The sequence below is a fragment of the Myxocyprinus asiaticus genome, chromosome 45 (genome assembly GCF_019703515.2).
Source record: "Myxocyprinus asiaticus isolate MX2 ecotype Aquarium Trade chromosome 45, UBuf_Myxa_2, whole genome shotgun sequence".
Taxonomy (NCBI): Eukaryota; Metazoa; Chordata; class Actinopteri; order Cypriniformes; family Catostomidae; genus Myxocyprinus; species Myxocyprinus asiaticus.
The window spans coordinates 25,467,420-25,480,868 of NC_059388.1; the positions used below are offsets into that span (position 1 = coordinate 25,467,420).

The 13,449-nt window shown below is 36.9% G+C and overlaps 2 protein-coding genes across 2 annotated transcripts; one reads left to right on the forward strand and one right to left on the reverse strand.

The window, feature by feature from the left end:
- Window positions 1-4,305: 4,305 nt before the first annotated feature.
- On the reverse strand, window positions 4,306-8,178 carry LOC127435382 (cell division cycle protein 123 homolog). Its single transcript, XM_051688809.1, has 13 exons — window positions 8,089-8,178; window positions 7,509-7,580; window positions 7,054-7,114; window positions 6,941-6,973; window positions 6,746-6,841; window positions 6,522-6,628; window positions 6,288-6,336; window positions 6,086-6,161; window positions 5,739-5,861; window positions 5,614-5,642; window positions 5,230-5,358; window positions 4,981-5,121; window positions 4,306-4,864 (listed from the first exon to the last, which is right to left on the reverse strand). The coding sequence occupies exons 1-13, from the start codon at window positions 8,160-8,162 to the stop codon at window positions 4,805-4,807; spliced, it is 1,050 nt and encodes a 349-aa protein (XP_051544769.1). The 5' UTR covers window positions 8,163-8,178; the 3' UTR covers window positions 4,306-4,804.
- A 206-nt stretch (window positions 8,179-8,384) lies between these two features.
- nudt5 (nudix (nucleoside diphosphate linked moiety X)-type motif 5) lies at window positions 8,385-13,211 on the forward strand. The gene is made up of 9 exons (XM_051688800.1): window positions 8,385-8,533; window positions 8,653-8,753; window positions 8,853-8,920; window positions 10,113-10,165; window positions 10,275-10,382; window positions 11,800-11,895; window positions 12,000-12,293; window positions 12,389-12,442; window positions 12,578-13,211. Exons 2-7 carry the CDS (start codon window positions 8,703-8,705, stop codon window positions 12,179-12,181), a joined length of 558 nt encoding a protein of 185 aa, XP_051544760.1. The 5' UTR covers window positions 8,385-8,533; window positions 8,653-8,702; the 3' UTR covers window positions 12,182-12,293; window positions 12,389-12,442; window positions 12,578-13,211.
- The last annotated feature ends 238 nt before the right edge of the window (window positions 13,212-13,449 follow it).

A 13,449-nucleotide genomic window follows, 5' to 3' on the forward strand; every position in this document is an offset into this window, starting at 1 on the left:
TCTATTGAAGATCTGTGTGAAGATGGGGGCCAGCTGGTTAGCACAGGATTGAAGACACGCTGGTGAGACGCCACCTGGGCCTGAAGCTTTCCTCGTCTTTTGTTTCCGAAAGACACGGCTCACATCATCTTCACAGATCTTAAGTGCAGGTTGAGTAGCAGGAGGGGGAGGAGGGGGATTGCAGGAGGTGTTGGTGTTTGTGTGAAGTGAAGGTCAGAGTGGGTGTGGGGTGTGAGATTGGGCCTTTCAAATCTGCAGTAGAACACATTCAGGTTGTCAGCCAGTTGTTGGTTCCCAACAGGGTTGGGGATAGGAGTCCTGTAATTTGTGAATTGTTTCATGCCACTCCACACTGATGCAGGGTCGTTAGCTGAAAACTTATTTTTCAGCTTCTCAGAGTATCTTCTTTTAGCCACTCTGATTTCCCTGTTCAGTGTGTTCCTGGCCTGATTGTACAAGACTTTATCCCCACCCCTGTAAGCATCCTCTTTGGCCTGACGAAGCTGCCACGGTTTGTCGTTGTTGAACTTTAAATAAGTCCTAGTATGAATGCACATATCCTCACAGAAACTGATATATCATGTAACGGTATCTGTGAGCTCGTCCAGGTCTGTGGCTGCAGCTTCAAAAACACTCAAATCTGTGCAATCGAAGCAGGCTTGTAGTTCCCGCTCTGCTTCATTGGTACATCTCTTTACAGTCCTTACTACTGGCTTGGTTAATTTTAATTTCTGCCTGTAGGTTGGAAGAATTTGAACCAGACAGTGATCAGAGAGTCCCAAAGCTGCTCTAGGGACAGAGCGATATGCATCCTTTATTGTTGTGTAGCAGTGATCCAGTATATTTCTGTCTCTGGTGGGGCATGTGATGTGCTGTTTTTATTTGGGCAGTTCACGTGTGAGATTTGCTTTGTTAAAATCTCCAAGAATAATAATAACTGAGTCCGGATATTGTTGTTGCATGTCTGTGATTTGATCAGCCAGCTGTTGCAGCGCTGTGTTCAAACACGCGTTTGGTGTGATATACACACTCAACAGAATAAACGAGGAAAACTCCCGTGGTGAGTAGAAAAGCTTACAGTTAATAAAGTGCGCTTCCAAATTAGGACAGCACATACTCTTTAATGTTGTTACATCTGTACACCAACTTTCATTGATATAAAAACATGTTCCACCGCCTCTCGTTTTCCCCGTTAACTCCACGATGTGATCCGCTCTGAACAGCTGAAAGCCCGGCAGATGTAACGCGCTGTCCGGAATGGCTTCACTCAGCCAGGTTCCTGTGAAGCACAAGGCAGCAGAGGTTGAAAAGTCCTTGTTTGTGCGGGTGAGGAGATGTAGTTCGTCCGTAGGAAGAGAGCGGAGATTCGCTAAGTGAATAGTCGGCAGCACTGTTCGAAATCCGTGCCGACGGAGTTTGACCAGCGCACCGGCTCGTCTCCCTCGCCTGCGTCTCTTGAATAGCAGAGATGTGCCTCCAACTAAAATGTCTAGCAAAACGTCTGAATATTCAAAAACTGGGAAAAGATTGTCTGGTATATGCTGTTGAATGTTCAGCAGTTCATCTCTGTTAAAACTGACTGGAAAAAGATTACTAAACACAAGACAAACATACAAAAACAACAAAAGAACTGAGGAGCTCCACACCGAGGCAGCCATCCATGGCGCCATCATGATGATATCATGAAATCATATTAAGCAAGAAAGATGCTGAAATTGTTATTCATGTATTCATAACCACTAGGCTAGATTATTGTAATGCACTTCTTTTTGGTCTTCCTTCTAAAACTCAAATGACTTCAATACATTCAATACTCGGCTGCCAGGGTCCTCACACATGTGAAGAAATGTGACCATATCACTCCCATACTATGTCAGCTATCCTATCGCATCAAATTTAAATCATAACCTTTAAATCTTTACACGGACTTGCTACGCTCTATCTTTCTGAATTACTATCTTCTTACCCTCTCGTACGCTACGGTCCTCTGGAGCTAATATTCTCACCATCCCTAAGTTCAAGTTGTGTGCTATGGGTGGCAGGTCTTTTCAGGTGTTGCCCCTCATCTCTGGAATTCTCTTCCACCCTCTCTCTGTGAACTTTCTTCCTTGTCTGCCTTTAAATCTCAACTCAAAACTCACATTTTTGCTTTGTGTTATGATAACCCCTGTTATTAATCGATTGTTTTTTTTGTTGTTGTTGTTGTTGTTGATTGACTGCTTGTTTGTTTCTGTTTTGCTTTAATTTTGTTTTGATATATGACTTCTTTGTAAAGTGACCTTGAGTATTGTGAAAGGCACTATATAAATACAAATTATTATTATTAGTAGTAAATGCCCATTCTTATGACTGGCCCTCTGCTCTTGACTGACCTGCTCTCTCTCAACTTGCGAATACTACTGGGCTGGGCTACGGAAATCACAAGGCAAAGATGGTGTTGATGTGTTGTTGTGGGGACGGTCAGATGCAAACGTGTATCACCGTGTGACATCATAATATGGAGGAAGTAGAGAATAGGGATGTGCCCAAAGCCAAATACCTTATTCGGAAAGGCATGAATAATGACTTCAAAATGAATAGGGCCTAACTGATTCATCCGAACAATATAACAAATATTCGTTTGACTGATTATCCAAGAAGTACAAGGATGAAGCGACATTTTAAATAAACATATCCAAAATTACAATGAATTTATGAATCTGTGCAGCCAGTATTTCTAAAGTGCAAACTTTATGAATGAAAATACCCATGATGTGATTTTAGATCGGATTTGCACTCTCCGTTAATTGTGCGCGTCTGGAGCTTTTCGAGTGTAACATTAACAAAGATAAGACATCATATACACTTTCCACTTCCTGAAATGTCTATGTTAATGTATCACACGTGATTCCCATGTATTCATGTTTAGCCTAAACCTGAGCGCAATGTAAAATTCATGACCTGAAGAGATGATTTCATGTCTGAGCTCTTCCATCCATCTTTGAAAATTGATCATATTTATATCCACATCAGCGATTAAGGAAATGATCTGGTTAAGAATTTATTCCGAAAAAAAGAATAAAATGCTCCATAAAGGTTTAAATGATCCATAGAGTATTCTTCTATTCGGAATATTCCTGCTTAGAAACTGAAACATGCTCCGTCTTCTTTTTTCTTCATCTTCTTTAAACTGTGTTAAATTTGAGAATGTTAAATGTTCTTGAGCTCTGGAAAGGCCCTATATAAATGTAAACATTATAATTATTATTATTTGTATTATTATTATTTGACTAAATAATGGTGTCCTATTGTAAAAAATCCTGATAGACTTACCTGTTTGTAGGCTATATTGATTTATTTTCATTTCTTTTAATGATTGAATTTGCATTTATTATTCACTGCAAAATGTGCGCTTGACATTTTACATTTCGCTTGACACCTCTTGCCTTCAGAATAATGTTGTTATACATGCATAGACAAACGAAAATTCTGTTTCATGCAGATACTGATATCTGAAATACCAGGAGAAACCACAGTGAACAACATATTCCACAGGTAATGTAGCCTACAAATTCAGCTTCATCTGGTAAAAAAAATAAATAAATAAATAAAATGAAGTATAAAATAAAAATGTTATTAATAATGACAATGTATTATTATTAAAAGGCTATTATTTTTAAAAGGCATATAGAAGGCATATTTTATTAATATAAACTGCCCTGCCCACACCCGGTTCTATCCGAATACAGAGACAGATACAGACAATTTTGTCATATGAACAGATACAGATAATGGCTTTGCTGCACACCCCTAGTAGAGAATGAGTCATTTTGGCAGCTTGGTTTCAACAAATGCTCTTTTTGCAGTGAGGAGGAAGTTTTGAGTTCTGAAACTTACAGTATGTTTTTATAGTACAATGACCAAAGGATCAAGGAAAATTTGAATCCTTATGTTAATAAAACCCCTTTAAATGAATGCCAGGGTGATATAACACAAAGAATAATGTGATGAATTGACATGAAATAATTTACAATTTGCTAGACCGATACTAAATAAGGTGTAAACGCATCATCACAGTCTGTGAAAAGGGTCAGAGGTTTACATTTAGGTGCAAAAAACACAAAACTAAGAGAACCCAATCAAGTTGTGTTTTGGTAAGAAAGATATGGTAAATGTTCACTTGGAGAGAACTGAATGCCTTTTCTCCCAAAGTACTGTTCAAGACCTAAGAGCAATCTGAAATTTTCGCCAATTAATCTCATAACCCAGCATTCAAAAGTTATTTGGCTCCCTCATGTGGACGATGAAAAAGGGCTGTACACTGTATATTATTATATTGCTTTTTTTATTTTGCATCATGAACAACATCATCTTTTTCAAATTTTTACACATGATTTATTATTTCCTAGCACAGTATTGAATGTATTGTACTTTGAACTTATTAGGTGTGTGAGCACTATTGTGGATAGAAAACATAAAAATGTCTTCTGCAACAGAGAGGCGTGAATAAAGCATTTGATAGAAAATTCATTTGTTTTACTCAACACCCATCCCATTAAATACAGCTAGAGTGCTCAATCCTACTTGTGGTGATCTACCCAAAAATAAAAATGCTGTATTCATTTCTCATCCTCATGTTGTTCCAAACCCATATGACTTTCTTCAGTGGAACACAAACAAAGATTTTAAAACCTTCAAAGTTTTGGTCACCATTTACTTGCATCCTAGTAACCTGACCTACAGGGCCGAGATATAAATCTTAATTTGTATTCATTTTTGGGTGAACTATCCCTTTAAGGACTACTGAAACAGCATCTCTGCTCATCTATAACTGAGGCCCTGCCCCTTCTTCTTCAGACTCCTCCTCCTCCTGCTGACCCCTCTTCTGCAATTATAGAAGGTTACAATACAATTGAGATACATTGTTTCTTCTTTTAAAGTGCAGTAAAGTTAGTTTTCCTCTCCTGTTAATAGACTGTTCTTCTTCCCCATTTCACTCACCAGCTTAAAAAAAAAATCGATGAGTTTATATGCATCTTCTCCAGTGGTCAGGTCCAGGAAGTCTTGTGGGATTCGGTAGGACAGACATGGGCTGGGCTGCACTGTGACTTCACTTGTGGTGCACCGAAAGGCAGGTCCATCCTAATAATATATGGTATACTGTATAAACCATCTGTATGCAAAACACAGCAGTGCACAACTGTCTTTTATTTACAAGACTGGTACGACATTATGACAAGTATGGCATACTTGCTGTGCCATGTCTGCCTGTGCCTGATTGGCTGTGAGGTTATTCTCAAAATCTAGCTCCTCCCACGTGAAGAGCAAAGAGTCTGTGACCTCACCGAAAGGGTTTAAGTCAATCAACCATACACGTCCCTATAAGAAAACACATGTTTCATACACACATGTTGTTATAAGCTGTCCTTTTATAATTCAACCCAAACTTTACAACCACTGGCTTACATCTGAATTACATTTGAAAAACAGTATATATATATATATATATATATTATAATAACGTCTTTTCAGGATGGATGAATGCTGATATTTATTCCTTTCTTAGAAATGGGCCACATTGCAAAACCATAAATGACACATTTAATGTAAGATGTACATTCATAAAAACCTTACTGAGCTGTCTCTGTAAACATCCATGACAACTGAAAAAAGAAACAGTATAGCATTATTGCCCATATATAGTATACTAATAACTAAATTAAATATCTTTTACCTTCATTGTAATATACAGTACTTACAGTCCTCATCTGGGAACTGATATTGAATGTGGTCCCTGAAGAACAGCAGTACAGAGGAGCAGATGCTGGCCTCCTGTTTGGCAATGTGCTGGTAATGTTGTGTGTAATCTCTCTGACAGATTGCTAAAAAAACAGGCCTAATCTCAATATTGACTATAAATCAGATTGCTAGCTTATCACATTATAAAATGTGCCAGAGAAGTGCTAGGTCAAAGCTACAATGCATTATGTCTGAAAAGTTCCCCTAATTTTCAAATCATTGCAATACATCATGATACACATTTGTGTTGTTTACTTGAAAGTGTTCCACTAAAAACAGATCGTCCACATATGCAGAACAGTCATACCAATTAGTTTGTTTTCTTTCACAAAGCAGCGGAATTCTCCTCCTGGAATGAGCTCACTCCATTTTCTCAACACCAACTGGACAAAATAAGTGCCATAGAGAAAATAAGATATTTAAGGGATGTCCTCCTGTTTTTGTTTAAGGTTCATTTAGGTACTGTGCATATATATGTACATTGCGTATGCTATGGAACAAAAATATACCTCATAGTTTATGGTTGGATCTGGAGAATCATCACTACAATGAAGAAATCTGCAACAAGAGAGAGATAATAGTTACTTGCACAGACCTGCTAAAGAGTCTTTCTTGATGTGAAACAAAACAAAGTCACATGGAGCATGATAGGGAACCGAGAGTATAAGCATTTCGAGTGATACACATGTTTGCGTCATAATAAACATGTTTGAGAGCTCAGAAATGTTGCCTTTGACACTTACGGTTGTGTGAGGTCATGTGTGATGAAATCTGAACTTTTAAAAAGAAGGAAGATATCACTTAGACTCTGACACTGTAAGGAACTGTTCAAGGCAATCCAGTTGGCATCCTAAAAGGAAAGGTAGAGGGTAGGGTGAGTATGATACACTTCTGTGTTTATAGAGCAAAAGCAGCTTCAAAGGCAAATGAGAGATGTAAATGAACAGTGGCTGGTTGGTCTTCCCACCCGAGGGGCACTCCAGTTCAGTTTCGGAAAGACACGCCCACCCAGAACATTTATAGCCTGGTGCACCTTTATGCTGAACTCTGGAAATTCTGGGGCCTGCAAAATATTCACACAGTTTACTCTTCAATACCTTGCACGAGTATATCACAACACTACCCTTAAATGGCCTTAGATCAGCTCAGGACATCATCTCACCGTAACTGTTGTTGTGGTTTCATCATCAGTCCACTGGAAAACAAACCATGGCATTAGGTAACATTGATAACAGGCTACAGCAAGTGTTAAAGAGATGACTGAATGTCAAATACCTGAATGTCCTCCTCATCCGAGTCACTGTTGTTAGCCTGTGTGTGTTGATTGCTGTTCTCACTATAAAAATGGTAAATGGTCTGCACTTATATAGCGCCTTTTGTAACCTTAGCGTTTCTACAAAGCGCTTTACACTGTGTCTCATTCACCCATTCACACACACACTCACTCACCAATGACAGCAGAGCTGCCATGCAAGGCGCTAACTAACAGGCTAACTAACAGGCTAGCGCCTGCCATTGGGAGCAACTTGGGGTTCAATGTCTTGCCCAAGGACACTTCGGCATGTGGAGTCATGTGGGCCAGGAATCGAACCGCTAACCCTGCGATTAGTGGACAACCCACTCTATCACCTGAGCCAAAAAAAAAAAAAAAAAAAGAGCCAGTCAGACAAAAGCTTTCAAAATGTAGGCCTAATAATTTGTTCAATACCACATGGTTGCCCAAATCATACCTGCCAGAAACCACAAGTGTCCCATCGTCTAATAAGTAGTCAATTACATTTTGAGGTATAGGTAGAATCAAGCTAGGAAAAGAGAAAACAACCATCACTACAGATTAAATAAATAAAAAAAGCTGTGATCCAAAATCTTGTTTTGTATCTTCTTAATGTTAGACATGTTTTACTACAATGGCATCAACAATTGATTAACCCCTTATAATATACAATAATTTCAGATATCAGCTTCTGATCTACATGTTTACTGATACTCAATACTAGCTGTTTTCTGTTAAAAGTACTGTAGTGAAACCATAGTACAGTCATGGCATCAGAAGGTAATAATATTACTTTTTGTGATACATACCTTGCTGCAGCGTGATTTACATGGTATCTTAAGGTACTTCAAATACTACCATTGTACATGTCCGAAATAATCATGGTTATATACTATGGTACATGTCCAAAACACTATGGTAACCTCCTTAAGAGAGTTTTTGGCAATTATACAATACACTCTTTTTAGACGCTTTCTGAGTTTCACCATGAGTCAGGATCATTCTATATTTGTAGTTAGTAGAAATAATCTTCTTACCTCTTAATAGTGTGTTTCCTGAATAAAGGATACCAAACAGAGAACTGACAGTTGACAACCTGTTCTTTCTTCATGCTGTAAAACTGGATATTTGCGCGACCTCCAAAACATTCCGGTCTAACGACAGTACCAATAATAGCGGTTCCGGTTCATGACTGTGCTTTGTGTTGAAACTTATACTTTATTACAGATGTAAATAATTATTATTATGTTCCATTGTGTTTGAATAGCTCAAATATTAGGCTTCAGGTTGGCCATATTATGTGTTTAACCATAACAGAATATGTTTCGGAAAAGGGGGAAACATATTCGTCGCACACAAGTGAGCAGATGTTCATTAAACACGTGACTACATTGGGGGGAAAAACTAATCACATCACTTTTCTCAAGCGATTACTGTGATTTATTGGACGAACACTTTGGAGAAGCTCCTTGGATATTTCGGGTATGTGCCTCACTTTTTGAACTACCTTGAAAACCTACGCACAGAGAGATGTATATATGTATATACTAGTTCATGACAGCATCATGCGCCGTATAATTAATTTCATGTTGTACGTGTAGAATTACTGTAGCTGTCCCAGAGCACAGACGTCATTGACCCACTACACAAGATGAGCTCTCCAAAGAAAGCCACGACTGAACCTCACGTAGTCAAAGAGGAGGTAAGAATCTGACTTACTAATTGAACTTCAATGTAATTCAGATCTGCCATGTTATATAAGTGTTTGAATGCATATGACTTATGAATATGGTCCTGATAGCTGATTGCGAGTGGAAAGTGGGTGAAGCTCGAGAAGACCACATACGTGGACCCCTCTGGAAGCACCAGGTATTGATCTGTGAGTGATGTGTGACCTCTGGACTGTGTTGGACATTTTTGTCTTTTTCATGTTTGTTTTTTTGATCATTTTGTTAATGCCAACGGCATAAATTTTGTCAAAGGTGTGTATTTTTGATATTTTTAGTAATACATCTATAATATATTTTGTACACAAAATAGTTACACTCAGGACAAAAATGTCCTCATTGAAACCCATTAAACTGCAGTATGTGATCCCAGTGCCATTAAAGCATAAGATCGTGAATTCTTTGATATTATGCGTTCATTCCGGAGCCTTGGCTTCATAATTTACATTTTTAATATTTTCCACCAGATGGCGTCATTTTTCTCATGTTGAGCCTATGGAGCAAATACATGCTTTTTTCCTATTTTCTGTTTGCTGTATTTTAGAGCACTGCAGGCCAATTGAATAAATGATGCAGCTGTGTGGGTGTGTTGGAATGGATGTCAGAGTGTGTTTTTTTATGTGTGTACTGAGAAATGTGTGTGTGTGTGTAATAAAACAGTGGCATTATATAAACAAACTGGCATTTAAAGGGTTAAAATCCTGAAATGATTGAACATTTGGTAGTTATTTTTATGGCAGTTTTTTGATGTGGACATTTTTGTCTAAGGTACTGAGTGTTTTTTTTTTTTTTTTTTTTAATCTGACACTGCACAAAAAATAATAATGCATCAAAATCAATGTTGTTGCTAATCATTGGCAAATTCCAGACTGTGATCATCCCAAAAAAAAAAAAAAATTCCCCTTAGCATTTAGTATATGGAAAATAATACTTTTTTTTTTTCTCATAAAAAAAAACAACAACAGTGGCATTATATAAACAAACTGGCATTTAAAGGGTTAGAATCCTGAAAATTAATGAATATTTGGTAATTATGATCAGGACTGATGTTGGTTATAAAAAAAATAACTCATTGAAAGTGGAAAATAATATTAATATATAATATTGTTATGGCAGTTTTTTGACGTGGACATTTTTGTCCTCTAAGTACCTCTGAGTAAATTGACGCACAAGAGTTAATAGAATAATCTATTGTCTAGATTATTATTCCATTCCACCAAATGACACTTTGTAGGTGGACAATGGCGAAGCCACTTCATTTAATAATAGCTTATTATACTTTTATATATAACTTTTAATACTTTTATTTTTTTTCTGGAACTTTGTCCCCTCAGAATATGGGAAACGGCAAAGAGAACGACCAGAGTAGCCAACACTGAAGCTGATGGTGTGTTTATGCTTCCAAACTCTCTCACATATTCTTGTTTGAATCCATGTTTATAGTTCAGTGCTCTATAAATATTAATAAATATTAATGCATTTGAAATGGTTTTAAGGTGTGGGAATCATAGCCCTGCTGAAGAGGACTCTGCACAAAGATTGCGTTGTTATGGTGAAGCAATTTAGACCACCCTTGGGCTGCAACACACTTGAGTTTCCTGCAGGTCTGATGATGTCTGACTTATATGAATCTCATTCAACACAGTTTGTATATAACATATAATGGTTTATATATATGTGTGTGTGTGTGGGTATATATATATATATATATATATATATATATATATTTACACTGGCGGCCAAAAGTTTGGTATAATGTACAGATTTTGCTCTTATGGAAAGAAATTGGTACTTTTATTCACAATAGTGGCATTCAACTGACCACAATGTATAGTAAGGACATTAATAATGTGAAAAATTACTATTACAATTTGAAAGAAAATATTCAGAACTTCTTAAACTACTTCAAAAAGTTCTCATCAAAAAAATCCTCCACGTGCAGCAATGACATCTTTGCAGATCATTGGCATTCTAGCTGTCAGTTTGTCCTGATACTCAGGTGACATTTCACCCCACACTTCCTGTAGCACTTGCCATAGATGTGGCTGTCTTGTCAGGCACTTCTCACGCACCTTACTGTCTAGCTGATCCCACAAAATCTCAATGTGGTTTAGATCCATAACACTCTTTTCCAATTATCTGTTGTCCAATGTCTGTGTTTCTTTGCCCAATCTGATTTTTTCATTTTGTTTTTCTGTTTCAAAAGTGGCTTTTTCTTTGCAATTCTTCCCATAAGGCCTGCACCCCTGAGTCTTCTCTTTACTGTTATACATGAAACTGGTGTTGAGCGGGTAGAATTCAATGAAGCTGTCAGCTGAGGACATGTGAGGCGTCTATTTCTCAAACTAGAGACTCTGATGTACTTATCCTCTTGTTTAGTTGTACATCTGGCCTTCCACATCTCTTTCTGTCCTTGTTAGAGACAGTTGTCCTTTGTCTTTGAAGACTGTAGTGTACACCTTTGTATGAAATCTTCAATTTCAAGCATTGTATAGCCTTCATTCCTCAAAACAATGATTGACTGACGAGTTTCTAGAGAAAGCTGTTACTTTTTTTTGCCATTTTTGACTTAATATTGACCTTAAGACATGCCAGTCTATTGCATACTGTGACAACTCAAAAACAAACACAAAGACAATGTTAAGCTTCATTTGACGCTTTCAACTGTGTTTTATATAATGGCAAGTGATTTTCTAGTACCAAATTAGCAATTTAGCATGATTACTCAAGGATAAGGCGTTGGAGTGATGGCTGCTGGAAATGGGACCTGTCTAGATTGGATCAAAAATGACTTTTTTCAAGTAGTGATGGTGCTGGTTTTTTTTTTACATCAGTAATGTCCAGACTATATTTTGTGATCAGTTGAATGCCCCTTTGGTGAATCTGTACATTATTCCAAACTTTTGGCCATCAGAATGTGTGTGTGTGTGTGTGTGTATATATATATATATATATATATATATATATATATATATATATATAAAATCATAAATCATGTATTATTTTCTGTGTATGCTTCAGGTCTTATTGATGACAATGAGAGTGCTGAAACAGCTGCTTTGAGAGAACTAAAGGAGGAAACTGGTTACAAAGGAGAAGTAGTGGGCAACACCCCAGGTACAACTGCAGCAGTAATGTGTGTATAGTCACCAACAATAATTCAACCTCATATATTTTAATATCAAATATTTCCCTCTTCTTTTATCTTTTCTGTCTCTTAGTCACATGTTTAGACCCAGGCCTATCAAACTGCACCACACAGATTGTAATGGTACATATAAATGGAGATGACATTGAAAATATAAACCCCACTCAGCAGCTGGGTGAGTGTAATGATGCTGTCTTGCATCTGAAAGCGTTTTTAATGTTATTTCATCACAGGAACACTCAAAAGTTAATATAATACATTTTAAATGTTCAAATGTTTTAAATGTTGCACAAACTGTGATTTTTTTCTTTTTTCTTTTGTCTCCATCCTTTTGTCTTCTTCATTGTGGCATGTCTAGGTGATGGAGGTAGGTATTCACTTCTAAAAACAAATATATGTATATATAGCCTAAAATTCACCATTATTTGACTTAGCATTTTTTCTTGTTGTTGTTTATCTAAGAATTTGTAGAGGTGATTCTTCTACCTCTGGATGAATTTCAGCAAAAAATTGACGGTGAGGGCCCTTCTCTGACATGAAAATAATTCATAAACCTTTAATTTACATTCATTTAGTATAGTTTTTATTCAGGGTGTTGGGTGTTGCTTTGATTAACTAAACATTCATTGTAACTCTTCTTGTTTTTTAAAGAGCTGGTGCAGAAGGAGAAAATAGTGGTGGACTCCAAGGTGTATATTTATGCAATGGGGATGTCCCAGGCCTTCTTTAAACCTAGAGAGTTGCCTGTGCTGAAACAGTGAAAATTTAAGTGCATAAACTTCTCCACTGGATAAAACTGTACACAGCTGACAGTGAAACTTGTTTACTGTTACACACTATTGTGAGCACATGGGAGTGACAAAATCAGATGATACTTGACAAAGGCCTTAGAGTTTTACCAAGGTTGCCTAAACATTCCTAACAAACTAACAATACTTAATTAACAGTTATTTACTTAAGCTTGCACAAGACCAACTGGAATGATTTGCATTGCTATCTGTGACATTTTGGGATATGTACTGTACTGTCTCATGTTATTCCTCCACGACCAGTAATAACAAATATATCTAAATAAATTCTTATTATGGTAAAATGGTACAAATGTACTCTAGCTGTGTATTCATAAAAGGTCAGTAGCAGATTCATCATTACATGTAAGAATTACCAAGTTATTATAGATTCATTTGGGATTATACATTCAGTGCTGTCTGAATAATATTTCAGTAATAGTGTGTTGCTGAATAACTGTATTAATTTTTTATCAAATAAATTGGAAATTTGGGGTTTTGCATTTGTGTGTGGTGTTATTTATTGCTATCATTTGTTATCTGGCCCTAGTGTGCTATAAGCCAGAGTGGTGTGTGTTTTAAAAAACTTATAGCTTGTAGTAGGGACCGAGCTGGTTAAGATTTTGAACATTTACTATAGTATTTCAATAGTATTTCTTTAAAGTACCTTGTACAAAATACCATAGTTTTACTATCTGATTCTGAGCCGTTCATATGAAAAAATAATTTGAATGA